This window comes from Macaca fascicularis, chromosome 10 (genome assembly GCF_037993035.2).
Source record: "Macaca fascicularis isolate 582-1 chromosome 10, T2T-MFA8v1.1".
NCBI lineage: Eukaryota > Metazoa > Chordata > Mammalia > Primates > Cercopithecidae > Macaca > Macaca fascicularis.
The window spans coordinates 101,867,987-101,895,955 of NC_088384.1; the positions used below are offsets into that span (position 1 = coordinate 101,867,987).

A 27,969-nucleotide genomic window follows, 5' to 3' on the forward strand; every position below is an offset into this window, starting at 1 on the left:
CCTCAAAAAAAAAAAAAAAAAAAAAAAAAAAAAAAAAATTCCCAGCCCCTCTATTTCCCAGATGTGGATCTTGGGGAAGTCACTTTACCTCAGTTTCTTCATCTTGAAAATGGACCATTAATGTCCAGTTACAGCCTCTTCCCTAGGACGCTGTGAGGGACGGATGTGACAGTAAAGTGCCTAGAGCGGGATGTAGAAAGTGGATCCTCAGAAAATAAGAACCCCAGCCTTTCTGCTCACATGGGAAGGCAGGGAGCTGAAATACTTTCTGCTTATTCTAAGGCATTTTCCCCTACCCCTCTGTCTTGCACCACCCAGAAAGGGCAGGAGCTACTTTGGAGAGATTTTGATTTTATTTGTTGTATAACTATCAAAATCTGCCCTAACAACTGATATCTAGGCTTTGTGACAGGAAGCCACAATAACTTTCTCTTGACCTGCAGCTGCCCTGAGGATAAAAGATAAAACAAAGCTGGGGAGCCGCTGAGATGATCAGGCCTGCTGCACGGGAAAAGGGCAGTACGGGCTCCAGGCCCCATACTCAGAGACCTCTGAGGGAGGCAGAGGCAGGCAGATCACTTGAGCCCAGGAATTCGAGACCAGCCTGGGCAATGTGGCCAAATCCCATCTCTACAAAAAATACAAAAATTAGCTGGGTGTGGTGGCGAACGCCTGTAGTCCTAGCTACTGGGGAGGCTGAGGTGGGAGGGATGACCTGAACCCAGGGAGACGGAGGTTGCACTAAGCCAAGATGGTGCCATTGCACTCCAGCCTAGGCAACAGAGTGAGGCTATATCTCAAAAGAAAAAGAAAGAAAGAAAGAAAGAAGGAAAGAGAGAGACAGAGAGAGAGAAAGAAAACTCTGGCAAGCTGTGTGGTTTAGCCAAGTAACTCACCCTCTCTGGTCCTCAGTTTCCCTGTTTGCCTACTTCCCATGTATGAGGTTCAAATCAGATTGTGCAATCCTGCAAACACTGTAGGAACAATAATCATTATGTAAGTGATCACTTCGTCAGCCCTTGCTCTATGCCAGGCACTGGACGAGGATTTTTTTTTTTTTTTTTTTTTTTTGAGACGGAGTCTTGCTCTGTCACCCAGGCTGGAGTGCAGTGGCCAGATCTCGGCTCACTGCAAGCTCCGCCTCCCGGGTTCATGCCATTCTCCTACCTCAGCCTCCCGAGTAGCTGGGACTACAGGCGCCCGCCACCTGAACGAGGATTCTTACAAGAGCTGCAAAATTAGTTTTAGCAGTACTGTTCCTGTTTTACATACGAGAAAATCTAGGCTCAGCGAGGTCAGATTCCAACCCAAATCACACATCTCCTGGCCTTCGTTTTCTTTCGGGAGACATGGCCTCCCTAATATCGCATAATTACTTTGTGAAGTTAAAGAGCGTTGGGTGGAAATTAGTGGGGCAGATTGGAGATGACGTGGGTGGGGTGGGAGGATTCCAGGAGGGTATGCGCCTGGCCGGACTGGAATGATTTTGCGGCAGGCCTGGGACTCCCTCAGGCCGACCTAGGCTTCCCAAGTCCCTCCTAGAGCCAAGGGCCCGGGATTCTCCGGCGGCTCGGGCGAGCGGGCGGGGCAGGAGGCGGGGCGGCAGCAGGAAGCGGCCCGAGCGGCGCTCGGAGCGGCCTGAGCCCAGCGGAGCCCTGCAGAGCCCGGCCGGCCTCCATGGGCTGCGGGGGGCTGCACCCCGACCCTTGGGGCGCGGCACGCCCCTGAATGCACCGTGGGGCGCAGGAGGTAGAGGCGCACGAGGCGGCGCAAGAGACGTTGGGAGGGTCCCGAGCCCCTCCGGGCAGGAACGCGGTCCTAGGCTAAGTGGGTTGCGGGGAAAGCGACGCGAGCTGGGTCCCCTGGTTCGCAGGACCTCGGACTGCCAGGGGGTAGGGCCTCCGCGCGCCCCTCCCTCTCCGGTTGGGCCCCGCCCCTCCTCCTCCTGAGCCAGGCTGGGGTCCTCCTCCTCCCGGACCTGGGACACAGCGTCGCGCGCTCCCCCCAGGGTGCCATGGCCTCCCGGCTCCTGCACCGGCTGCGGCACGCCTTGGCAGGCGACGGCCCCGGGGAGGCGGCGGCCACCCCAGAGGCCGAGCAGTTTCCGGAGAGCTCAGAGCTGGAGGACGACGACGCCGAGGGCCTGTCCTCCCGACTCAGCGGCACCCTCAGCTTCACCAGCGCCGAGGACGACGAGGACGACGAGGACGAGGACGAGGACGACGCGGAGGCTGGCCCTGACCCGCTGCCCCTCGGGGATGGGACGTCAGGAGAAGACGCAGGCGAGTGCAGGAGGACGGAGGCGGGAACCCTGGGGCTGGATTAGGCCTCCATCCCTGCTGCGTTCCCAGAGCATCCAGGGCGCTGAGTTGATCCAGCTGAAACTCCCACACTTCTTAAAGAGCCTGGGCCACCTCTTGGTTATGTGACCTTGAGAGAGTCTTAACCCCCCTCTGAGCCAAGTTTTCCCTTGTGTCAAGTGGGAGAACTCACTCTCATCTCAGAATTGGCTGCGGGCATTAAATGTACAGGGCCTGGGATCCGAATGGAAATGATGTATTAGCGATATTTTGAGGGTGGAGCTATTAATTTAGCCCCTACTGTCTGCCAGGCACGGTGTTTGGCTTCTCGGTGCCTCTCTGTCACTCAGTTTCCATTTCTGTAAAATGGGGGTAAATCCTGCCTCACATTAGGAGGATGAGTGAGGCCACGGCAGTGATTGATGTCGACCCTGGCCCTAGGCCCATTGATACGACTGGTCATGTGTCTGCAGAACGGAGCCCCCAACCTGATGGGCAGCGGGGCAGTCAGCTCCTGGCGCGGCAGCTGCAGGATTTCTGGAAGAAGTCCCGGAACACCCTGACACCCCAGCGGCTGCTCTTCGAAGTGACCAGCGCTAACGTTGTCAAGGACCCGCCCTCCAAGTACGTGGTGAGTGAGGGTCCAGAACCCCTGGGCTGTGAGTCTAGAAGTATTGCTACGAGCAAGTAGGGAAGACCCCAACTTCCTGAGGGGTCTATGCAGTTATAAATGGCTACCTCGTTTACAAATGGGGAAACTGAGGTCAGAAAGGGGATGTAACTTGAGCAAATCCTCACACAAATGACTTAGTTTCCTTGAGACTGAGTGACGTGGGGATTAAGGACCTTCCTCTTATCCTGGTTTTGAGACTGAGAGAACTGGTGTGTGCACTTCCCTACCCAGCCCATAAGGTTTTTGCAAATTGTAGCAAGATGTGAGATAGGGAGAGACAGATGTTATCTGGGTCAAACTTGAGATCCAAGTTGCATGAGCTGGTGGTTAAGGAAATAGGCTTTCAATCCAGACCAACCTTGACTTCCACTTATTTCCAGTTGTTTGACTCTGGGTGAGTTGTTTAATCTTGGTCATGTTCCGTTTCCTCACTATAGCAATGGGGAAAATTCAGAGGATTACAGCGGGAGTTAAATGAGACAGTGGACAGAAAGCCCTTAGCAGTGTGCCTGGCATTATGAAGTGCTCAATGAAATGGTAGCAATGTCATTATTATTTAACTTTGGGTTGCAAATGTTTGTCATCTGGGGCCTGCTGTGTCCTTATAACACACAGGTGAATCAGTTCTCAAGCACCCGACCCTGTACAGAATAGTCTTGTCCTAAGGGCTAGACTTAGGGAGTTGGTGGAGGTTAGGATGAAGAGCAGTGTTGGGGAGGACCTTGGAGTCCCTTGCTGTTTTCCTTGCTGTTGAGAGACTGACTTGGAGAATGAGGTCTGCTCCTTTAATGCCCGCAGCAACTTCTGCTCCAGTCCCTTTTCAGGCCAGGCCTGAAAGGCGACTGAGCTGGCCACTCCTGTCAGTGGCAGCTCTCCATCTCTCACTCTCCTCCTCTTCACCACCCTTCTCCACCTCTGACTCAGCAGGAGGGGGCCTGGAGCCCAGTCCCACATCTGGGCCTCTCCACCCTTTTCTGTTGCTGTTAGTAAGCAAGAGCCACACCCATGGGGTGACTACTCCAATTTCAGCAGGGACCAACTTCGATTATTGAGTCTTTAAAAAAAATTTTTTTTTTTTTTGAGACAGAGTCTCGCTCTGTCGCCCAGGCTGGAGTGCAGTGGCCAGATCTCAGCTCACTGCAAGCTCCGCCTCCCGGGTTCACGCCATTCTCCTCTCCGGCCTCAGCCTCCCGAGTAGCTGGGACTACAGGCGCCCGCCACCTCGCTCGGCTAGTTTTTGCATTTTTTTTAGTAGAGACGGGGTTTCACCATGTTAGCCAGGATGGTCTTGATCTCCTGACCTCGTGATGCACCTGTCTCGGCCTCCCAAAGTGCTGGGATTACAGGCTTGAGCCACCACGCCCGGCCTAAAATTTTTTTTAAGACAGAGTCTCGTTCTGTCACTCAGGCTGGAGTGCAGTGGTGCAGTCATAACTCACTGCAACCTCCACCTGGGCTCAATTAAGCGATCCTCCCACCTCAGCCTCCCAAGTAGCTAGGACTACAGGTATGCACCACCACGTGTGGCCAGTGATGAAGTCTGAAGTGGCAAAGGTCTCAGAACTCTGGGGTGGACAAGGGTTCATACACAGGAAGGGGACACCAAGGAACACCTCAGAGGCTGAGAGGAATGGGGGTGACTGTGGGTACCTGGATGGGAAGGGATGACAAGATAGAGCAGGATGGCCAAGTATGCCCTGGCCTGTGTCTGGAGAAGCAAGGCACCTCCTCTGTAAGATGGGGACTCTAATTCCCCACTTAACTTGGGGGGGTGAAGGGCACAGGCTTTGGAGTCAGATCAACCTGGGTTTAAATCCCAGCTGGGCTGTTTTCCACCTGTGTGACTTAGGGCACATCTTTGAGCCCTTTGCCCCCTCTTTGAGCCTGCTTCCTCAGCTGTCAGAGATAAGGACACCTTCCCTGCAGTGCTGTTGTGATGATTAAATGAAATCATAGATGTAAAGAGTGCTTGGTACAGCAGGAGGCACAGGGTAAGTGCTTGGGTAATGGAACCAAGATCATTATCACCATCTGGCTGCACGTTACAAGGATCAGTGAGATAATGGATACAAAATGTAAACTAGATGAACATAAAGGCTTATTATATAGACCAGTGTGTCCTGAAGAAAACTGGTGTCCTAAAGTGTGTCCTGCAGAAAACTGGTTCCCTGGAATGTTAATAGCTGTTTCTAAATAAAGGTTTTGCAGGCAATATGTTCTGAGAATGCAGTTAAATGAGAATACAGTAAGTGTCTTTATTGTTAAACTTTTTTTTTTTTTTGAGACGGAGTCTCACTCTGTCGCCCAGGCTGGAATGCAGTGGCCAGATCCCAGCTCACTGCAAGCTCCGCCTTCTGGGTTTACGCCATTCTCCTGCCTCAGCCTCCCGAGTAGCTGGGACTACAGGCGCCCGTCACCTCACCTGGCTAGTTTTTTGTATTTTTTTAGTAGAGACGGGGTTTCACCGTGTTAGCCAGGATGGTCTCGATCTCCTGACATTGTGATCCACCCGTCTCAGCCTCCCAAAGTGCTGGGATTACAGGCTTGAGCCACCACGCCCAGCCTATTGTTAAACTTTTTAATCCCTAATATTAATGTACACTGTGAATCTTCAAGAGGACAGAGTAGGCAAACCTAACTGACCAGGAGTGGCTACAGCGTTGTCAGTTCCACAGAACAAATGTGAGAGAAAGATCTGGATTTGCTGTTAGGGTGCCTTTAAAATCTAACACTTGTTAACTCTCCTTTTAAACCCGCTGGCTTGGAATTATCGGTTAATCCATATTCAGGTTCTCAGACCTGGGAGGCGGGGAGCTTAGTGGTCATCTTGCTCAGTGTTTTCCAAACCTCAGTCATTCCAGTACCTCCCTGGTTCTTGTCCTATCTAAAAGTGCCACTTGTACTCTTTTCTTCTTAACATTTTTCTTTAAATGAACCTATTTTTTTTTCTTTTTATTTGAGACAGAGTCTTGCTCTGTTGCCCAGGCGTGAGTGCGGTGGTGCAATCTCAGCTCACTGCAACCTCCGCCTCCTAGGTTCAAGCAATCCTTCCACCTCAGCTTCCTGAGCAGCTGGGATTACAGGTGCCCACCACCACGCCTGGCTAACTTTTGCATTTTTAGTAGAGATGGGGTTTCACTGTTGGCCAGACTGGTCTTGAACTCCTGACCTCAAGTGATCTGCCCGCTTCAGCCTCCCAAAGTGTTGGGATTACAGGTGTGAGCCACTGTGCCCGGCCGAACCTATTTTTTTTCTTAAAATAAATTTATTTACTGAGACGGAGTCTTGCTCTGTCGCCTAGGCTGGAGTGCAGTGGCACGATCGTAGCTCACTGCAGCCTCGAATTCCTGTGCTTACATTATCCAACTGCCTCAGCCACCTGAGTAGCTGGGACCACAAGTACCCAACTAATTGTTTTTCTTTTCTTTTTTGTTTTGTAGAGACAGGGTCTTGCCATGTTGCCCAGGCTGGTCTCGAACTCCTGGCCTTAAGCAGTCTCCTGCCTCAGCCTCCCAAAGTACTGGTATTATAAGTATGGCCGGGCGCGGTGGCTCAAGCCTGTAATCCCAGCACTTTGGGAGGCCGAGACGGGCGGATCACGAGGTCAGGAGATCGAGACCATCCTGGCTAACACGGTGAAACCCCGTCTCTACTAAAAAATACAAAAAACTAGCTGGGCGAAGTGGCGGGCGCCTGTAGTCCCAGCTACTTGGGAGGCTGAGGCAGGAGAATGCCGTGAACCCGGGAGGCGGAGCTTGCAGTGAGCTGAGATCCGGCCACTGCACTCCAGCCTGGGCGACAGAGCATGACTCCGTCTCAAAAAAAAAAAAAAAAAAAAAAGTATGAGCCACTGTGCCCATCCTTTAAGTAAGTTTAAAAGACAACTTCATAGCACTACTGCATGTGGAAAGTCTCACTTGCCACAGAGAGAAGCTAGCCATAAAAATAAAAGTAGTGGGCCAGGCACGGTGGTTCACGCCTGTAATCCCAGCACTTTGGGAGGCTGAGGTGGGCAGATCACCTGAGGTCAGGAGTTTGAGACCAGCCTGGCCAACATGGTGAAACCCCGTCTCTACTAAAAATATAAAAATGAGCCAGGCGTGGTGGTGCATGCCTATAATCCCAGCTACTCGGGTGACTGAGGCAGGAGAACTGCTTGAACCCGGGAGGCAGAGGTTGCAGTGAGCAGAGATTGTGCCACTGCATGCCAGCCTGGGTGACAGGGTGAGACTAAATAAAGTAAGTAAGTAATAAGTAGTGAAAATGAAACATCATTAAATCTTGCCTAGATGCTGTTGCCTAAAGAAGGCCCTGACCTGAGATCCACTTTCTGGTTCTTTTCTAAAAATGGAGATGAGAAGTGTTAGAGAAGTAGGTTTTTTTTTTTTTTTTTTTTGAGGCAGAGTTTCACTCTTGTTGCCCAGGCTGGAGTGCCATGAGCGATCTCAGCTCACCGCAACCTCCGCCTCCCAGGTTCAAGCGATTCTTCTGCCTCAGCCTCCCAAGTAGCTGGGATTACAGGCATGTGCCACCACGCCCAGCTAATTTTGCATTTTTGTTCCATGTTGGTCAGGCTGGTCTCGAATTCTCGACCTCAGGTGATCCACCTGCCTTGGCCTCCCAAAGTGCTGAGATTATAGGTGTGTGCGTGAGCCACTGCAACTGGCCCAAGAAGTACTTTTTAAAAAACCAAACCGAGAGCTGGCCGGGCATGGTGGCTCACGCCTGTAATCCCAACACTCTGGGAGGCCAAGGCGGGCGGATCACAACAAGGTCAGGAGATCGAGACCATCCTGGCTAACACAGTGAAACCCCCCTGGCTAACACAGTGAAACCCCGTCGTTACCAAAAAATACAAAAAATTGTGGTGGGCACCTGTAGTCCCAGATACTCAGGAGGCTGAGGCAGGAGAATGGCATGAACCCAGGAGGCTGTAGCTTGCACTGAGCCGAGAGTGCGCCACTGCACTCCAGCACTCCAGCCTGGGCGACAGAGCAAGACTCCGTCTGAAAACAAAAACAAAAACAAAAAAAACAAAACTGAGAGCTTCTCAATTTGTAGTCAGAAAGATTAAAAACAATTAGGCTGGGTGTGATGCTCATGCCTGTAATCTCAACACTTTGGGAAGCCAAGGTAGGAAGATTGCTCAAGGCCAGGAGTTCAAGGCTAGCCCTGGCAACATAGGGAGACCCCCCATCTCTACAAAAAAAAAAAAAAAAATTATTTTTTAAATAGCTGGGTGTGGTGGTGCATGCCTATAGTCCTAGCTACTTGGGAGGCTGAGGCAGGAGGAATGCTTAAGCCCAGGAGGATGAAGCTGCAGTAAGCTATAATTGTACCACTGCACTTCAACCTGGCCAATGGAGTGAGACCCTGTCGGAAAAAAAAAAAAAAAAAAATTAAAAGGGGAACCACCTCCTGATTCTGATGCAGTGATATTTACTCTAGTGCACACCACCTAAAAACCTCAGGTACCAATACTTGTACATGTCTCATTTTTGGACAAACACTGACTTGACCGAGCACTTCCTTCACTAGAAACAGAAGTGGACCCAGAGGTGATGGCCTTGCCTGAGGTCACACAGGGAAGGAGTAGCTGACCTTAGGTTAGAACTTGAGTCCTAGGCCAGTATACTTTTCACAGTTATGGCAATTGTGGCTATCTACAGACCTGTCCTCTGGGTCTAGTTTGGAAAATCCTGACCGGGGATGTGGAGGCCAGGTGTCCAAAGTGGAACAAGCTCCGTGCTGTTCCTAAAGGAGACCCAAGAGATTGGCCTGGGTTTCAGCTCTTGTCTGGTTTTCCAGCGGGGGCTGTCAGAAGAACTAACTGCTCTATGGGAAGGGAGTACAAAAAAAGGGGCAGCAGCCCCGGGCACTGAAGCTCATCTCTGTCTTTCTCTCTTCTTGCTGCCTTGGGCCTGGGTCATTTCAGACAAACCTCAGGTAAGATGGGACTGGGCTTCCCCGCCACTGTGGCAGCAGCTCCCGCCCTCCTGGGTGCTATCCCAGGGGTGAAAGGAAGAGGTGGGGAGGCACAGCTGGGAGTGTGGGGGATGGGGAGGGATGGGGAGGGAACGGGCCCATGGACAACTTGCATTTGCCCTGACACCCACCCTCCCTGCAGCTCTACACCCTCGCCGTGATAGGCCCAGGGCCGCCAGATTGCCAGCCAGCCCAGATCTCTCGCCGTTACTCGGACTTTGAGCGGCTGCACCGAAACCTGCAGCGGCAATTCCGGGGCCCAATGGCTGCCATCTCCTTCCCCCGTAAGCGGCTGCGCCGGAATTTTACTGCAGAGACCATTGCCCGCCGTAGCCGGGCCTTTGAGCAGTTTTTGGGTCACCTGCAGGCAGTGCCTGAGCTGCGCCATGCCCCAGACCTGCAGGACTTCTTCGTGCTGCCAGAGCTGCGGCGGGCACAGAGCCTCACCTGTACTGGCCTCTATCGTGAGGCTCTGGCACTCTGGGCCACTGCCTGGCAGCTGCAAGCCCAGCTGGGCACCCCCTCTGGCCCAGACCGCCCCCTGCTGACCCTGGCTGGGCTGGCCGTGTGCCACCAGGAGCTGGAAGACCCTGGGGAGGCCCGGGCATGCTGTGAGAAGGCCCTGCAGCTGCTTGGGGACAAGAGCCTCCACCCTTTGCTGGCACCCTTTCTGGAGGCCCATGTTCGACTCTCCTGGCGCCTGGGCCTGGACAAACGTCAATCAGAGGCTCGGCTCCAAGCCCTGCAGGAGGCAGGCCTTACCCCCACGCCACCCCCTAGTCTCAAAGAACTGCTCATCAAGGAGGTGCTGGACTAACCCTTGCCTAGGTTTAAGGCCACTGTGAGGAGAGAGGCTGCCCCAGAATGCAGGGGAAGGACCCAATGAGGACAGAATAGCTGGGAGCACCTAGAAGTTCCAAAAGAGAATGTGAAGCAGATCAAGGAAACTTCTGTTGAGCTGGGCTCAGGATGAGCTTTGGCTGAGGTTGCCCTGGTATAGTACAGGGAAGAAGTCTGACACAGCCTCTCCAGCTTATAAACAGCCAAGGGGCTGTGGCACAGGTCAGGGGCAATGTTCCCTTGTTGGTGGGCCCCCAAGCTGGCGAGGCCTCCTCTGAAGGCCAGGGACTCTGCCCTGGAGTCCTGGAGTTGAGGGATGAAGGCAAGGTCTGGCCCAGGGGAATTAAAGGCCAGCCACTCCAGTGGTATCAGTCTCTTTATTGGATGTGAGGGCCAAAAGGGACTGTAACTGCTGTCTCAGGAATGGGGATAGATGGGAGGTTCTTGAAGCCCCAGGCCAAGCTGGTACCTCTGGCTACAGCTTGCTCTCTGAGACCTGGGGCTTCACACGGATCACGCCCTCCTGGGCACAGGTCACAGCTAGGACTCCATCCTGACGCCACAGCCGCCCATGGACCAGCCCCCGAGAGCCACCTGTGGGTGAGGTGAAAGGTGAGGATGGCCTGCTTCAGAACAGCCAAATGCACTTCTTTTTTTCTGAAACAGAGTCTATGTTGCCCAGGCTGGTCTCAAGCTCCTGGGTTCAAGGGATCCTCCCACCTCAGCCTCCTGAGCAGCTGGGATTACAGGCTTAGCACAGCACCACGCCCGACCTCCAAGTGGACTTCTTGAAAAGGGTCTGGCCCAGGGCAGGGCTGCCCCACACAAGGGTGTGCTGAGTGTCATGGCTGCTCCAAATGCCCCTTCTTGATCTTATTATGGACCATCATTGAGGGGTAACTCCTCCCACAGGAACCCCACTTGATAGTTTAAAAGCACTTTCACACCTCTGCTCGCTTCCTCAAAAAGATCACGGAGGGAGGAGCTCTCAGAACAGTCTCCTTCAACTGCTTGGCCAAGCAGAACTGCTATCCCTCTGGCCACTCGTGTTAGGAAACCTATTGGCTCCCTGTATAATAAATCAAGCCAGATCCTCCAAGTGGTGATTCCTGAAAAATATCCCCACTACCACCACCAAGGGGAAGAAGGGGCTCAGCAGAGGAATTAAAGCCACGAGGTCTGGCCTCTTCCCTCCCCACCTGGAGATTCTTGCTCCCTTGCTGGCTTTGGGCCTGAGTCTGATGTTTATGAGGATGATTGCTGGTTTCCCTTACACATAGCAGAGCTCACTCAGTTCTCACAGTAGCCAAAGGAAGCAGTTATGTGTTGTGCAGTTTTCCAGACCAGGACTGAAATCCAGAGAGGGTCAGGAATTTGGTTCCATCATGAGGCCAAATCTGAACCCACATCCTCACTTCAAGGTTATCAATCTTGGATTGGGATGCTATTGGTACGTGAGAGTACCCCTTATCTGAGTATAACGAGTCCTTAAGTTTTTCCCTTGGTTTATCGAGCAAAGCCTTTCTTCATTTGAAATGTACTCCCTTGGAAAGGAGGTCAGGGTTCTGAAGCTAGACATTGATGAATGAGTCTTGTTTCTCTATCTCCCCTGCAAGGAATGTCCAAGCCGTGAGGCCCTTAGGGACTACTGAATGCTCCAACCCCAATCAGGTTAATCAGAGTCACTTAGAGAACTTAAACATACAGTTTCCTGGACCTTATCCAAGACCTACTGAGTCAGAATCTTGAGGGTGGAATCAGAATCTATTTTGAAAAGGCGTCCCCAAATGGCAGTCTGATGGGCTGCCGGGTTTGGATACCATTGCTGTAATGTAACCCTCTTTGTTTAGATGAGGAAACAGGCTCAGACGGAAGACACGATTTGCCTATTGTAATAAAAAGAATCTGAACTGGTTCTGGGACTAGAACTGGGTCCCTGGGAGAAGGTGAATCACATTCCCAGCACATTCTAGCAATTTAGAGCAGAGCAGGTGTCCCAGCCTCACCCTCTCATTTTGAAGATGAAGATGCGAAAGCCTAGGAGGGAAGGAAAGGAAGTGACCTGTGCAGTGCCACACAGGAAGTCAGGGGAAGTCAGCATCTGCCACCCAAGGTCAGTGCCCTTGTCCCACACGGCCCCACACTCACCAGCCCAGGGGCTCTCGCACTCATAGAGCATCCAGTGGTCAGCTCGGAAGGGGGTGTGGAACCACATGGAATGGTCCAATGAGACCATGAAGTGCACCTTGTGCTGCCACTGGTGAGGCAGCACTGCAGTGCCCAAGAAGGCATAGTCGGAGATATAGGCGGCCACGCAGCAGTGCATCTTCATGTCACCCTCGCCTGCAACAGGTCCCCATCAGCCCTGGGCTCCTGGGCTTTCCAGCTCAGGACCTGCAGGGAGGTAGGGAAAAAGGGACTCCCGTGCATGGGTGTGCAGACTGGTTGCTGCACAAGAGCACTTGGCCTACAGTGTGTATGTGTGACGGGGGATAAGTGAGATGGTGATATGGGGAGGGCAGGGGTGAGCAGGGACTGAAATTCACCCAAGTCTCCCACACTAGGCCCCAAAAGGGGTGTCATCTTCCAATTTGCACAAAGACACTTTACGGTTAGCAGCAAAGCTGGACAACAACCCCAGTGAGGTGCCTTGCCTTCCTCAGAAAGGCCTTGTGTTGGGATTATAGTCACCTCCACATTCTCCCTATGCAAAGGGCTGAGAGGCCCCAGGTGAGAAGCTAAGCCAACTTCCCCGTCATGCAGATAAGGAAACAGGCCCAGAGAAGGGAACTCATGTGCCCAAGGTCACACAGCAAATGAGTGGTACACCCCTTGGAGAGTGGTTTCCTCCCATCCCTGGGGTCATCTTACCAATATAGCCCCGGGCTCGCACCCAGAACATCTGTTTGGGCTCCATTCTCTGCAGCTGGCTCAGGGGGGATGGGTTTATTGGCTTGATCTCAATGGGGACCTCCTGAGCAGCAATTCGGTTGAGCGCCACTGGGTACCTCTTTTGGAGGTTAGGGTCCCTGAAAGTAAAGGGGAGAGGGATGGGGTGAGACCCAGGAAGAGAGGAAGTCACATCTGCATTGCCTCTTCTGACTCCCCTCATTCTTCCACAGGGAAGATATCCCCAAAGCTCCCCTCCCCTCGTGCCAGGCAAGATAGTGCAGTGTTTGAATCCCTTCTTTGCCACTTATGAGCCATGTGGTCTTGTGCTAATTAGTAATCTCTCTGAGTCTATTTTCCCATCTGCAAAGTGTGGATAATGATAGTAACCTACCTCATAACCAACACTGAAGTCAAGATCACGTATATCTAACCAACACATCATAGTAATAAGGCATACCCGATAATATGCCCTGTTCTAAGCATTGTACATACGATAGTATTCCTCACAACAACCCTGTGAGATAGGTACTATTACCCCCATTTCATCAGTGAAATAAGCACAGAGTCCAAGTAGCTTGCTTAAAAACTGGAGAGACAGGATTTGGACTTAGGCAATCTGGGTCCACAGTACGATTATTTTCTGTTTGTTTGAGACAGGGTTGTCTTCTCACCCAGGCTGGAGTACAGTGGCGCCATCAGCTCACTGCCGTCTCCAACTCCCAGGCTCAAGCCATCCTCTCGCCTTGGCCTCCCAAGTAGCTGGGACTAGAGGTGTACGCCACTATGCCTAGCTAATATTTTTATTTTTTCTCTTTTTTGAGATAGAGTCTAGTTTTGTCGCCCAGGCTTGAGTAAGGCAGTGCAATCTCAGCTCACTGCAACTTCCGCCTCCCAGGTTCAAGCGATTCTCCTGCCTCAGCCTCCCGAGTAGCTGGGATTACAGGCGCCTGCCACCACGCCCAGCTAATTTTTGTATTTTTAGTAAAGACGGGTTTCACTGTGTTGGCCAGGGTGGTCTCGAACTCCTGACCTCATGATCTGCCCGCTTCAGCCTCCCAAAGTTCTGGGATTATTTTTCCTTTTTTCATAGAGATGAGGTCTCCTTACATTGCCCAGGCTGGTCTCAAAATCCTGGACTTAAGTGATCCTCCTACCTCAGCCTCCCAAAGTGCTGGGATTACAGGAGTGAGCCGCTGTGCCCAGCCACTTCATTATTTTAAACACTCAAGAAACACTCTGCCTGACTTGGCCTGAGTTATGAGTTATGAAACCCTAGACAGTAGGGAACATTGTGTCCCCCCAAGGGGAGGAGCCCACTCCAAGGAATTCCCTTCAATACAGTGACAACCACCCACAGTGGTCTACAAAGGTACTGCCATTTTCACCCCTGTCCTCTGAAGTGCTGTCCGACAGAACCTTCTATGATGACGGAATGCCTCTCTGCACTGCACACTATGGTAGCCACTAGCCACATGTGACTATGGAGCACCTGAAATGTGACTAATGCAACTGAGGAACAGAACTGTTCATTCTATTGACTTTGTTTTTTTGTTTTTTTTTTAGATGGAATCTCGCTCTGTTGCCTAGTCAGGAATGCAGTGACTCGATCTTGCTCACTGCAACCTCTGCCTCCTGGGTCCAAGCGATTCTCCTGCCTCAGCCTCCTGAGTAGCTGGGATTACAGGCGTGCGCAACCACGCCTGGCTAATTTGTGTGTGTGTATTTTTAATAGAGATGGGGTTTCACCATGTTGGCCAGGCTGGTCTCGAACTCCTGACCTTGGGCAACCCACCCGCCTTGGCCTCCCAAAGTGCTGGGATTGCAGGCATGAACCACTGTGCCCGGCCCTATTTAATTTTAATTAATGTAATATAGCCACAAGTGGCTACAGACTACCTTACTGAACAGTACAGATCTAAATTCAAGGTCCTTTAACAATGTCTTCCTCTCATTTCAGCAAACATGTGTCGAGTTGCAACCACACACCAGGCCCTGTGTTTTTTCTGTTAACAGTGATATAGGCCGGGCGCGGTGGCTCAAGCCTGTAATCCCAGCACTTTGGGAGGCCGAGACGGGCGGATCACGAGGTCAGGAGATCGAGACCATCCTGGTTAACACGGTGAAACCCCGTCTCTACTAAAAAATACAAAAAATTAGCCGGGCGCCGTGGTGGGCGCCTGTAGTCCCAGCTACTCGGGAGGCTGAGGCAGGAGAATGGCGTGAACCCGGGAGGCGGAGCTTGCAGTGAGCTGAGATCCGGCCACTGCACTCCAGCCCGGGCGACAGAGCGAGACTCTGTCTCAAAAAAAAAAATAAATAAATAAATAAATAAAACAGTGATATAACTACAATTCACTGCCATTGTGCTAGTTAGTACTAGCACACTACGTGCCTTATCTCTTTTATTTCATTTAATCCTCACAGCAACCTTATAAGGTAGGAATATGATTAGCACCATTTTATAATTGAGAGTACTGGCTCAGAGTGGGAAAGCAACTTGTCCAAACTCACACAGCTAGTAGGGGCAAAATCTAGGATTGAATCCAGGACTTTCAGGTTCCCAAACCCACATCCATCCCATCATACTCTGCTGCCTCCCCAGTATCTAGCATGAGACAGAGACACTATCTCCTTATGATATAGCTAAGAAGTAGGGCAGAAATGAGCATTTCCTTTTTTTTTTTTTGAAATGGAGTCTCACTCTGTTGCCCAGGCTGGAGTGCAGTGGCTCGATCTCAGCTCACCGCAAGCTCCACCTCCCGGGTTCACGCCATTCTCCTGTCTCAGCCTCCCGAGTAGCTGGGACTACAAGCGCCCACCACCTCGCCCGGCTAATTTTTTGTATTTTTTAGTAGAGATGGGGTTTCACTGTGTTAGCCAGGATGGTCTCAATCTCCTGACCTCGTGATCTGCCCGGCTCAGCCTCCCAAAGTGCTGGGATTACAGGCGCGAGCCACTGCGCCCAGCCAAGCATTCCCATTTTTTAGACGAAACTAGGGCACTGGGGAGTTGAGCACTGTCCCACAGCAGGTGAGCATTAACAGAGGCACAGTCCTGGCTAGAATCCATGTGTCTGTCCTGTGTCTGGCCAGACCCAGAGCTCTTTCCCCTGCACCAGCATTTTTCAAACGTTATTAGGTATGATCCAAACAAATATATTTTACCAGGTATTCAAAATATCTAACATGCTCCCTGGTGGTCTAATGGTTAGGGGAAAATACATATTTGTATTTTTGTATATACGTTTCATATACATAAAACATGCAGGTGGCTGACGCCTGTAATCCCAGCACTTTGGGAGGCCAAGGCAGGTGTATCACTTGAGGTCAGGAGTTTGAGACCAGCCTGGTCAACATAGCGAAACCTGGTCTCTACTAAAAAAATACAAAAATTAGGCAGGCATGGTGGTGTGTACCTGTAACCACAGCTACGTGGGGGGCTGACGCATGAATATCGCTTGAACCTGGGAGGCAGAGGTTGCAGTGAGCCGAGATCACGCCACTGCCCTCCAGTCTAGGCAACAGAGTGAGACTGTCTCAACACAAACAAACAAACAAACAAAAAAGATATGCACTAAGGCAAAAGGCAGTGACCAATCAAACACAGGCCATAGCTCTGCAGCTCTCTAGAGGACACTCACTCCTGGTGCACATTTAGTCCTAAGCTGCTGGACCAGGGGCCTGAGGGAAAAGAGGGAATCACTTAGGGGACTGGGGAGGTGGTATTTACCAAGTGGTTACAGAAGTATTTCAGTATATATATATACTTTTTTTCCGGGTATGGGGAAATTATGGCTCATGCCTATAATCCCAGCTCTTTGGGAGGCCAAGGTGGGTGGATCACCTGAGATCAAGAGTTCGAGACCAGCCTGGCCAACATGGTGAAACGCCATCTCTACTAAAAATATAAAATTCCATCCTGGCTAACATGGTGAAACCCCGTCTCTACTAAAAATACAAAAAAAAAAAAAAATTAGCCAGGCATGGTGGCAGGTGCCTGTAGTCCCAGCTACTCGGGAGGCTGAGGCAAGAGAATGGCGTGAACCCAGGAGGCGGAGCTTGCAGTGAGCTGAGATGCGCCACTGCACTCCAGCCTGCGCAGCAGAGCGAGACTCCGTCTCAAAAAAAAAAAAAAAAAAAAAAAGATACAAACTTAGCCGGGTGTGGTAGCAGGTACCTGTAATCCCAGCTACTTGGGAGGCTGAGGCGGGAGAATCGCTTGAGCCTGGGAGGCAGAGGCTGCAGTGAGCCAAGATGGTGTCACTGCACTCCAGCCTGGGCAACAAGAGCAAGACTCCGTCTCAAAAACCAACAAACATATAAACAACAACAAAACAACTATATGTATGTGTGTATATATGTATATATATTTGTGTATATGTATATATGTGTGTATACATGTGTGTGTGTGTATATATGTATATATGTGTATATGTGTATATATGTGTGTATATGTATATATGTGTGTATATGTGTATATGTGTATATATGTATGTATATGTATATGTGTATGTGTGCGTGTATGTGTGTATATATATATTTTTTCTTGAGACAGAATCTTGCTCTTATTGCCCAGGCTGGAGTGCAATAACATGATCTCGGCTCACTGCAGTCTCCACCTCCCAAGCTCAAGCGATCCTCAGCCTCCTGAGTAGCTGGGACTACAGACGCGTGCCCCCACGCCCGGATAATTTTTGTATTTTTTGTAGAGACAGGGTTTCACCATGTTGCCCAGGCTAGTCTTGAACTCCTGGGCTCAAGTGATCCTCCTGCTTGGGCTTCCCAAAGTGTTGTTATAGGTGTGAGCCCCTACACCCAGCCCCAGCTTTATTTTTAAATTAGAGATGGAGTCTTGCTGTTGGCCAGGCTAGTGTCCAACTCCTGGTCTCGAGCAATCCTCCTGCCTTGGCCTCCAAAAGTGCTGGGATTATAGGTATGCACCACCGCACCTGGCCAAGCCCTTCATTTTATACCATGGCCCAATACAGACACACACCAGGAACGCACACAACTAAACCTCAAGTTTCACAAAAGGATTCTTGCCCTAAATACATACATATTATTCACTCCAATATCTTCTTTTCCTTTTTTTTTTTTTGAGATGGAGTCTCGCTCTGTCGCCCAGGCTGGAGTGCAGTGGCCGGATCTCGGCTCACTGCAAGCTCCACCTCCCGGGTTTACACCATTCTCCTGCCTCAGCCTCCTGAGTAGCTGGGACTACAGGCACCTGCCACCTCGCCCGGCTAGTTTTTTTGTTTTTTTTAGTAGAGATGGGGTTTCACCGTGTTAGCCAGGATGGTCTCAATCTCCTGACCTCGTGATCTGCCCACCTTGGCCTCCCAAAGTGCTGGGACTACAGGCTTGAGCCACCGCGCCCGGCCTTTTTTTTTTTTTTTTTTTATTTGAGACGGAGTCTCGTTCTGTTGCCCAGGCTGGAGTACAGTGGTGCAATCTCAGCTCACTGCAAGCTCCACCTCAAGGGTTCACGCCATTCTCCTGCCTCAGCCTCCCGAGTACCTGGGACTACAGGCACCCACCACCATGCCTGGCTAATTTTTGTCTTTTTAGTAGAGACGGGGTTTCACCTTGTTAGCCAGGATGGTCTTGATCTCCTGACCTTGTGATCCACCCGCCTCGGCCTCCCAAAGTGCTGGGATTATAGGCGTGAGCCACCACGCCCGGCCCCAGTATCTTCTTTTCTAATCTGTATTTTTTAAATGCTGGTCAAGACCCACTGAAGGATTCCATGACCCACAAACAGATAGGAGCTGCATTTTGAAAAGTCTGCCATGGAGCCTCCAGGTTTCTCACCTTAAATATTGGTCAATGAGGGTCTCACAGTCAAGCAGCTCTTCTGGTGGTGGCACAGTGGGCATGGAGAACTGGTGCTGCATGGGGCTGGGCTGGGCCTGCTGGAAGGAGGCCTGGCAGATGAAGATGGGCTTCCCATGTTGCACGGCCTTCACAGAGCGCACCGAGAAGCTCGACCCTGTTCGTGTCCGCTCCACTTGGTACAGTACTGGCACGTTTGGGTCCCCTGCAGTGGGCACAAGGGCACAGTGGGTCCACAGGCCCTGTCATCATGACAACGCCTGACAGGCACTCTATTACTCATCTTCCATTCCATTTCATCTCGGTAACTACTCACTGAGGTCTGCTAAGGTCCAGGCACTAGGGATACAGAGAGACCACCAGGCCCTGTCATCGGGCTGCTCCCTGTGCAGGTGGAGCTTTTCTTTAACAGCACAAACTGCAGAGACATTGACAGATTCCTTGCATTCAAATCCTGGCTCTACCACTCACCAGCTGTGTGACCCTTCACTTCTCTGAGCAGTGTGCTCATTTGCAAACTGGGGATCATCACGGTGCTCATCGCTTACAGGATTTTAATGAAATGAGTCCATAGTTGTAAAGTGTTTAGCATAATATCTGGCACATAGTGAGGGCTCTATATGTGTTTGTTAAATAAAATTAACACTCCTTCCAGCCGGGCGTGGTGGCTCAAGCCTGTAATCCCAGCACTTTGGGAGGCCGAGACGGGCGGATCATGAGGTCAGAAGATCGAGACCATCCTGGCTAACACGGTGAAACCCCGTCTCTACTAAAAAATACAAAAAACTAGCCGGGCGAGGTAGCGGGCGCCTGTAGTCCCAGGTACTCGGGAGGCTGAGGCAGGAGAATGGTGTAAACCCGGGAGGTGGAGCTTGCAGTGAGCTGAGATCCGGCCACTGCACTCCAGCCTGGGCGACAGAGCAAGACTCTGTCTCAAAAAAAACAAAAAACAAAAAACAAAAAACTTCTTCCTTCTATCTTGCTCCATCTGTGCCTGGGATCTTGTCATCAGTCCCAAACAATTATTCTAGATCAGGGAGCAGTAAATCTAGTCTCCAGCCTGTTTACTGTTTATTCTGTTGTTGTTTTCTTTTTTGAGAACAAACAAAGGCTATTTATTCAGAGCTTGTTCTTTTTTTTTTTTTTTTTTGAGATGCAGTCTTGCTCTGTTACCCAGGCTGGAGTGCAGTGGCATGATCTCGGCTCACTGCAACCTCCACCTCTCAGGTTCAAGTGATTCTCGTGCCTCAGCCTCCTGAGTGGCTGGGACTACAGGGGTGCACCACCACACCCAGCTAATTTTTTTTTTTTTTAAGAGGCAGAGTCTCGCTGGGTCACCCAGGCTGAAGTATAGTGGCGTCATCTGGGCTCACTACAACCTCTGCCTCCCAGGTTCAAGCCATGCTCATGCCTCAGCCTCCTAAGTAGCTGGGACTACAGGCGTGTGCCACCACACCCAACTAATTTTTGTATTTTTAGTAGAGACGGGGGTTTCACTATGTTGCCCAGGCTGGTCTCGAACTCCTGACCTCAACTGATCCACCCACCTCAGCCTCCCAAAGTGCTGGGATTATAGGTATGAGCCACTGCGCCCAGCCAATCAGAGCTTGTTATAGCAGGAAGTCAACCACCATCACTTGCTTTTGGCAGAGACTCAGGGGCAGGAAAAGGAATGGGAACGCTCTGTAATGGAAAAAAAGGCTTCACGGAGGCTCTGATTGCAGGCTTTTGGCATGGGGAAGCTGTTGGTGGGCTAACTAGAAGCACGACATCTGGCTGGGCACGGTGGCTCACGCCTGTAATCCCAACACTTTGGGAGGCTGAGGCAGGAAGATCTTCTGAGGCCAGGAGTTCAAGACCAGCCTGGCCAACATGGCAAAACCCTGTCTCTACTAAAAATACAAAAAATTAGCCAGGCGTGGTGGCACATGCCTGTAATCCCAGCTACTCGGGAGGCTGCGGCAGGAGAATTGCTTGAAGGTGGGAGGTGGAGGCTGTAGCAGAACTGCTTGAACCTGGGAGGTGGCGGCTGCAGGGAGCCAAAATTGCGCCATTACACTCTAGCCTGGGCAACAAGAGTGAAACTCTGTCTCAAAAAAAAAGTGGGACATCCTATGTGATTGGTTAGGGATACATATTTGGCTTTCTCTGGTTGGTCCTAAGTTGGAAGCAGGGGCAAAAATTAGGGTAGCTATCAGTTATTAATCATGTCCTGGCTTTGGGGGCCAATTGCTACACTGGTCATTATTTGGCTTGCTGGACTGGTTGGTAAAGATAGTGGTCCGACTTCCTACAAGTCTGACTTGTGGACAGTAGACTGGCTTCCTGTGCTGGTTGCTGCTATTGTGCATCAGAGTTCTGTTTTTCTACATGGTCTAGCCACTGTTTGTTTGTATATTCAGTCTCTCCCAGGCAAGGTCAGTGTCAGTCACTTCACCCCTGATGTATACGGAAGCCATTTGGTCCTTCACTGTCAGGTGTCTCTGCTCCAAAGCAGAGTGGAAGAGCCTGGGCAACACAGGGAGACCCTGTGTCTACAAAAAATAAACAATAAAAATTAGCTGGACATGGTGGCATGTGCCTATGGTCCCAGCCAATCAAGAGGCTGAGGCGGAAGGATCAGTTGAGGCCAGGAGATCAAGGCTGCAGTGAGCCATGACTGCGTCACTGTGCTCCAGCCTGGGTGACAGAGCAAGACCTTGTCTCAAAAACAAGAGCGGCCGCGCGTGGTGGCTCAAGCCTGTAATCCCAGCACTTTGGGAGGCCGAGATGGGCGGATCACGAGGTCAGGAGATCGAGACCATCCTGGCTAACAGGGTGAAACCCCATCTCTACTAAAAAATACAAAAAACTAGCCGGGCGAGGGGCGAGGTGGCGGGCGCCTGTAGTCCCAGCCACTTGGGAGGCGGAGCTTGCAGTGAGCTGAGATCCGGCCTGGGCGACAGAGCGAGACTCCGTCTCAAAAAAAAAAAAAAAAACCAAGAGCACCACCACCAGAGTAGAAGGCACTGGCCAGGGATAAGGCAGCCAACAACAAGCAGGTGAGGGAAGATTTGGAGAGGAAGAGAACTTCCCTGGTTTCCCTGAAGTTCTCACTTTGTCTGAGTCAGGCCGGCCTTGGGGAACCCTGACATCTGGGCCATGAGACATCTTGGGGATGACTTTCAACCATCAGATGAAAGAAGCAGGTCTAGAGAAGTGTTGCTTCCTTCACTCTGATGCAAATGGGGAATCAACCGAGCCCCAGGGCTCAATCAACAGCAATAAACATCACTGTCTGAAGCCAACTGGCCTGCTCAGGTGTCTGTTATCAGGCACTGCCACCAGCAGCGCTTCTATCAGAGTAGGAGCTCCTCAAGGTTAAAGGCGTTTGAGGAGGGCTTACCAAGAGTCCAGACACCACAGAGAGCTAATTGTGCAGTCTGCTTTCAGACACTGGGAAGGCAGTCTCCCCTCCCTATCACCAAACTTGGGGAGAAAAAACAAAAAAACCTCGAATCCAATCCTTGGTCTGCAGGTAAGCTAAAGTACAGATTCCTGAGGAGGATCACAGAACCTTCAGTTCTCTGGTCTGCCTTTCAGTGTGAATGAGTTCCAGCCCTATTCTTGAAAATTGTTATTGGAACACAGCAGGTAGGCCCCGAGGCTTACTGAAGGGAGTTAAAGATTATGGAGTGATGCAGGGTGCCAGACAGCATGGGACAGGAGAGTATGTTTCCTCACGTTGGTCTCACAATAACCATGTAGAGCCACTCTTACCCCCATTGTACTGATGAGGAAACTGTTGCCTTAAAATACAATTTTTTTGTAATAAAGTCATGCTCATTTGTTTACATATTGTCTATAGTTGCTTTCACTGGCAAAACCTAAAATGTTTACTATCTGGCCCTTCTAGAATGTTTGCTGATCTTGTTCAGAATTCTTTAAGCTCTAAATTTACCTCTGTAGAGAAAAACTAAAAACAAAACAAAAACCCAACTAATTAACATTAAAAATTAACGTTTTTAGAAAAATAACTGATATGATAAATGGCCAAGGACCAACCCTCCCCCTCCCCCATAACATCTTTTATTTAAAAATGTAATTGAAACATCTTTTTTTCTTTTTTGGAGATGGAGTCTCAATCTGTCGCCCAGGTGGGAGTGCAGTGGCGCAGTCTTGGCTCACTGCAACCTCCACCCCCAAGGTTCAAGCGATTCTCCTTGCCTTAGCCTTCCGAGTAGCCGGGATCACAGGCTCGGGCCACCATGCTTGGCTAATTTTTTTTTTTTAATGGAGTCTTGCTCTGTCACCCAGGCTGCAGTACAGTGGCACGATCTCAGCTCACTGCAACCTCTACCTCCCGGGTTCAAGCGATTCTCCTGACTCAGCCTCCCAAGTAGCTGGGATTACAGGTGTGCGCCACCACGCCCGGCTAATTTTTGTTTTTTTGTTTTTGTTTTTTTTTTTTTTTAGTAGAGATGGGGTTTCACCACATTGGCCAGGCTGGTCTCGAACTCTTGACCTCAGGTGATCCGCCCGCCTTGGCCTCCCAAAGTCCTGGGATTACAGGTGTAAGCCACCATGCCCAGCCAAAAAACAGCATTGGTTGGCCGGGCGCGGTGGCTCACGCCTGTAATCCCAGCACTTTGGAAGGCCGAGGCGGGCGGATCACAAGGTCAGGAGATCGAGACCATGGTGAAACCCCGTCTCTACTAAAAATAGAAAAAAATTAGCCAGGCGCAGTGGCGGGCGCCTGTAGTCCCAGCTACTCGGGAGGCTGAGGCCGGAGAATGGCGTGAACCCGGGAGGCGGAGCTTGCAGTGAGCCGAGATTGTGCCACTGCACTCCAGCCTGGGCGACAGAGCGAGACTCCGTCTCAAAAAAAAAAAAAAAAAAAAACAGCATTGGTTTTAATGTCCAATATAGCTGGCAGAGTCGCATCACAAACAGATAAAAGCGCTCCCCTTTTTGCCTTGCAGCCAGGAAGCTCGGAACTAAACGTATGAAACTGCAACAGTATGGCTTAGCCAAATTTTGACATGATCGTTTCTCCCAAATCCCCTGTTACTACTGGCCTGATGTCCTTTGACTTTTAATATTCCCAGAATAGCTACCAATTATTTTAGCTATCTTGCAGTCTTTCAAGACAGGCAGGGGCACAAATAATAATAATTATTATTATTTTGATGGAGACAGGTCTCACTCTGTCGCCCAGGCTGGAGTGCAGTAGCGTGATCTCAGCTTACTGCAACCTCCGCCTCCTGAGTTCAAGCAATTCTCCTACTTTAGCCTCCAGAGTAGCTGGGACTACAGGCGCATGCCGCCATGTCTGGCTAATTTTTTGTATTTTAGTAGAGACTGGGTTTCACCGTTTTGCTCAGGGTGGTCTCGAACTCCTGAGCTCAGGTGATCCACCCGCCTCGGCCTCCCAAAGTGCTAGGATTACAGGCATGAGCCACCACGCCCGGCCAAATTATTATTAATTTTGAAATGGTAGCCTGGACACGGCTCATTTCACGCTGCTCCTAGATGGAGAATTTCCAAGAAAGAGGATCTTTTCCCCAGAACCTGGGATGGGTACCCTGGCAGCTCTCCCATTGTTTAGAATTATCGCCCAAGAGTTTAAGAGAGAAGCAAAGAAGCAGGAAAGAGTTTGGCACTCGAAGACACATAAACCAGGTTCACATCCTGGCTCTGCCTCCTTGGGCACTGTGGGAGCTGGTTCCAAACCTCTTCGGGTCCCAGTTTCTTTAGGTAAGAATGATGGCAGGAATGCCTGCCACCCATGTTTACTTATGAAGACTAAACAAGATAATGCACACAATTATGCTCTGTATTATACAAATTTTAATTATTCCCACAAGTTAATCATCAAAAACTAATATTTATGGAAAACTAGATTATGCCAAGCCCTGCACTAGACACTTTACTGGCAAAGACTCATAGCATTCTTCCATCACAGGATGAAGAGTCAGAGTTCAAGTAATGCCCCCACCTCCACAAAACAAAACAGCCAGGTATTTCACTAGGCTGGAAGGATTACAATATCAAAAGGCTGGTACTTACAACCAAATTAAAGAAACAAAGCACATATTTACTCCCAACTAGCATAAAGATAAGAACCTGGCTGAGCCCAAGGTTAGTATTCAAATACTTTATAGCAGTGACTGGGGGCCGAGAAGAGGGGGGCCAATCAATATGCCTCAGGGATAAGGAGTAAGGGACACGGGACAGTATGAAAAAGTGTATTTACCATTACAGGGATAATTTTCATATTTATAAAATGAAGGGGGAACCCCACTTTTTTCTTAATACAAATCACATACTGTAAAGGTCCAGAAACTTCTCAGCTGAGGATCTACACAGAACACATGGGGGCATCTGCTCTAGGGGTAAGAGGGAAGGAGAGAAAACAGGTTTTTTTTGTTTTTGTTTTTTAGCATAGGTTTTGCTTTTATTTTCCTTTTATTTATTTTTCTGTAGAGACAAGGTCTCGATTTATTGCCCCGGCTGGTCTTAAACCCCTGGGTTCCAACAATCCTTCACAATGGCCACCCAAAGTGCGGGGATTATAGGCATGAGCCACCACACATAGCTTTTAAGTGACTTTATTTGACCCCAGAGCTATAAGAAGCTGTAGAGATCATTCCACTAAAATACCCCTGGTCCTACCCTTCTCCATTTTACAGCTGAAGTACACCAAGCTGTAGGGCGGGGAGCTAACCTCACAAGGCCGCATGGTAAATTATGGACAAAGCTGAAGCTAGGCCCTACATCTTTGGTTTGTTTTTATTGACCCGATGCTCAGTTGACAAAAGAAGCCTTAGATCCCTTGATTCTCAGGCTGGTGCTCTCTTCTCCAACCCAAGCTGCCCTACCTCCGCACCTCTAGCAGAGGTTACAGCACGCTGAGAACCTAGCACAGCGCTCGGCACCAGGAGCTATGTTAAGAATGGAAGAACAAAAGGCCCACAAGGAGCAGTTAAGCAACAAAGTCTTGTGTCATTATCAGCCAGACATCAGGTACCCAGTGAGTCCCAGCAAGTGTGAGGTCCAAGGCTCATTGTTAGCCCCAGACCTTGTTCCAGCCTAGACACTTAGGGTGGCTGTGTCCGCCATCCCTCCCCCTTGTCTTCCAGTCTCCCTCTCTTCCCTTTTGACCTCAGCCCTCAAGGCCAGAATGGCTGCTGGGCTACCAGGGCTGGGTTGGGGCAGGAAGTGGGGGGTTTACCTGCCCGAACAAAGTAGCAGTGCAGGGAGTGCACGTGGACGTCTTCACTCACAGACTTGGCTGCAGCCACCAGTGCCTGGCCCACGATCTGACCGCCAAACAGCCTCTTGGCCGGTACCCAGTAATGCCTTCCTCTGTAGGGAGACGGGGGAAAGAGGGAAAGACTTGGGAACTGGGCCAAATTCTACTACCCTCGCTGAGACTCTAGTGCATGATCTCTTCACCTTATTGGGGTTTAAGATCCTTTTGAGAATATGGTAAAAGCCATAGGTCCTTTCCCCAGGCAAATATCCTTATGCATAAAAATCTTCTGGGCCAGGCGCAGTGGCTTACGCCTGTAATCCCAGCACTTTGCGAGGCTGAGGCAGGTGGATCCTTTGAGATTAGGAGTTCAAGAGCAGCCTGGCCAACATGGTGAAACTCCGTCTCTACTAAAAATACAAAAATTAGCTGGACGTGGTGGCATGCACCTGTAATCCCAGCTACTCAGAAGGCTGAGGCAGGAGAATCACTTGAACCCAGGAAGCAGAGGTTGAGGTGAGCCAAGATCGCACCACTGCACTCCAGCCTGGGCGACAGAGCAAGACTCCATCTCAAAAAATAAAATTAAATAAATGTATAAATGAATAAACAACAAGAGCCCTCAGACATCAAGTCTAACTCCTTCAGTGTACAGATGAGAAAACTGCAGCTTGGTCCCAGAGATGAAAATGCTTGCCCAGAATGTAGGCCCATTGGAAGCTGAATAATTAAGTCTCTAGCCTCCCACGTCCCAGCTGTTTGGCATTTTCTGTAACAATGAGTTACGAATAGCCCTCCATGACCTGGCAGGTGGCTCTCGCCTGTAATCAATCCCAGCACTCTGGGAAGCTGAGGTGGGAGGATCGCCTGAGCCCATGAGTTCAAAACCAGCATGGGCTCCAAAGTGGGGCCTCATGTGTACTAAAAATAAAAAGGTTAGTTGGATGTGGTGGCGAGTGCTTGTGGTCCCAGCTAAACGGGAGGCTGAGGCAGAAGGGTCACTTGGGCCCGGGAGGTCGAGGCTGCAGTGAGCCATGTTCGTGCCACTGCACTCCAGCCTGGACAACAGGGCCAGATCTTGTCTTCAAAAACAAAAATCAAATAGCCCTCCAAGAAGTTATTTATAATTCCTTAAGTGGAAGAAAGGGAGCTCAAAGTAGGATAACTTCCAGTAAAGCCAGGAGAAGCCTTGCTGCAGGGGCTGGAGGCGGTGGCTCACGCCTGTAATCCCAGCACTTTGGCAGAGATGGGCCGATCACAAGGCCAGAAGTTCGAGACCAGCCTGGCCAACATGGTGAAACCCCCGTCTCTACTAAAATAAATTAAAAAATTAGCTGGGCCGTGGCGTGCCTGTAATCCCAGCTAATCAGGAGGCTGAGGCAGGAGAAATGCTTGAACCCGGGAGGCGGAGGCTGCACTGAGCCGAAATCACACCACTGCACTCCAGCCTGGGCAACAGAGCAAGACTCCTGTCTCAAAGAAAGAAACCCTCGCTGCAGTCAAGAACTTCAGCAATGCTGGGACGGAAACAAACATGCTTAGGCCTTAGGATAAGTAATGAGATACCAGACCCACCAAATGGTACTGGGGGCGGGATATTGTGAGAAGAAAAGGATACTGAAGACGCAAGGAGCTGCGGGGTCTGTTTTAACGTTGATCCATCAGCTGTGTGCCCTTGGGCAAATCACTGCCCTCTCTGTGCTAGCTCCCCTGTGAAGGCTTAGGGCAGGCTGCCGAGCAGGGTCTCTCAGGTCACCACTATATTTGCTCAGATCTCCAGGACTACCTAGAGATGGGGCTGCGCAGACCTCGCGGCAAGGAAAGGAAGGGAGGAAGCCAGAGCAGCGAGGACAGCTCTGTCGGGGGTGCGTTCTCTCCTAATTGTGGCAGAGGGTGCATCCTACGCAGAGCCATCCTAGTTCCGGAGCCAGGGGCCCCGGGGGGCGGCAGTCAAGATCAAGAGTTTCTGCCCTAAAGAAGGGGATGCTGGGCAGGAGCTGCCGGCTACCTGAAGAGATCCTCGTCCAGCGGCTCGAGGTTGAGCACGGTCGTGACCAAGACGCTACGGAGGTCCCTAGGGGGATCGCCGCGGTCGCCACAGCCCTGCCCATCTTCTGGGGCCTGCGGGGACGACATCTAGCTCAAGGATGCCGGCCCTAACACCCGCTCCGCGGAAGACGCGGAAACATACACTGAACCTGACGCTTCCGGTAG

General features: G+C 50.7%; 2 protein-coding genes and 1 long non-coding RNA gene across 14 annotated transcripts; 1 reads left to right on the forward strand and 2 right to left on the reverse strand.

Annotated features, from left to right (window-relative positions):
• Window positions 1-78: 78 nt before the first annotated feature.
• On the reverse strand, window positions 79-2,358 carry LOC123567144 (uncharacterized). Its single transcript, XR_012419444.1, has 3 exons — window positions 1,979-2,358; window positions 897-974; window positions 79-180 (listed from the first exon to the last, which is right to left on the reverse strand). It is a non-coding gene; the product is annotated as an uncharacterized lncRNA (long non-coding RNA).
• On the forward strand, window positions 1,605-14,671 carry SNX21 (sorting nexin family member 21). Of its 5 annotated transcripts, XM_045363036.2 has the most exons (5): window positions 1,605-1,749; window positions 2,009-2,282; window positions 2,774-2,931; window positions 8,909-8,919; window positions 9,101-11,713. In XM_045363036.2, exons 1-5 carry the CDS (start codon window positions 1,729-1,731, stop codon window positions 9,117-9,119), a joined length of 483 nt encoding a protein of 160 aa, XP_045218971.1. In that variant the 5' UTR covers window positions 1,605-1,728; the 3' UTR covers window positions 9,120-11,713. The 5 variants fall into 5 exon arrangements, with proteins under 5 accessions (XP_045218971.1, XP_065379288.1, XP_045218970.1 ...); XM_065523216.2 differs by lacking the exons at window positions 8,909-8,919; window positions 9,101-11,713 and adding an exon at window positions 14,254-14,671; XM_045363035.2 differs by lacking the exon at window positions 8,909-8,919.
• ACOT8 (acyl-CoA thioesterase 8) lies at window positions 10,157-27,967 on the reverse strand. Of its 8 annotated transcripts, none has more exons than XR_012419442.1 (6): window positions 27,764-27,967; window positions 25,735-25,868; window positions 18,501-18,726; window positions 12,670-12,827; window positions 11,947-12,192; window positions 10,157-10,392 (listed from the first exon to the last, which is right to left on the reverse strand). XR_012419442.1 is itself a non-coding variant. In XM_005569186.5 (6 exons), exons 1-6 carry the CDS (start codon window positions 27,889-27,891, stop codon window positions 10,274-10,276), a joined length of 960 nt encoding a protein of 319 aa, XP_005569243.2. In that variant the 5' UTR covers window positions 27,892-27,967; the 3' UTR covers window positions 10,157-10,273. The 8 variants fall into 8 exon arrangements, 6 of the variants coding, with proteins under 6 accessions (XP_005569243.2, XP_045218973.1, XP_073861508.1 ...); XM_005569186.5 differs by having other exon boundaries at window positions 11,947-12,141; XR_012419443.1 differs by lacking the exon at window positions 10,157-10,392 and adding an exon at window positions 11,673-11,835.
• Window positions 27,968-27,969: the final 2 nt, after the last annotated feature.

Coding starts and splice junctions, on each gene's coding strand:
- SNX21 (XM_045363035.2), top strand. CDS start 1,729: ATGCACCGTGGGGCGCAGGAG. Junction 2,283..2,773: donor GACGTCAGGAGAAGACGCAG/GCGAGTGCAGGA, acceptor ATGTGTCTGCAG/AACGGAGCCCCCAACCTGAT. Junction 2,932..9,100: donor ACCCGCCCTCCAAGTACGTG/GTGAGTGAGGGT, acceptor CCCTCCCTGCAG/CTCTACACCCTCGCCGTGAT.
- ACOT8 (XM_005569186.5), bottom strand. CDS start 27,891: ATGTCGTCCCCGCAGGCCCCAGAAGATGGGCAGGGCTGTGGCGACCGC. Junction 25,869..27,763: donor CTGGACGAGGATCTCTTCAG/GTAGCCGGCAGC, acceptor GTCTCCCTACAG/AGGAAGGCATTACTGGGTAC. Junction 18,727..25,734: donor CTGCTACTTTGTTCGGGCAG/GTAAACCCCCCA, acceptor TGCCCACTGCAG/GGGACCCAAACGTGCCAGTA.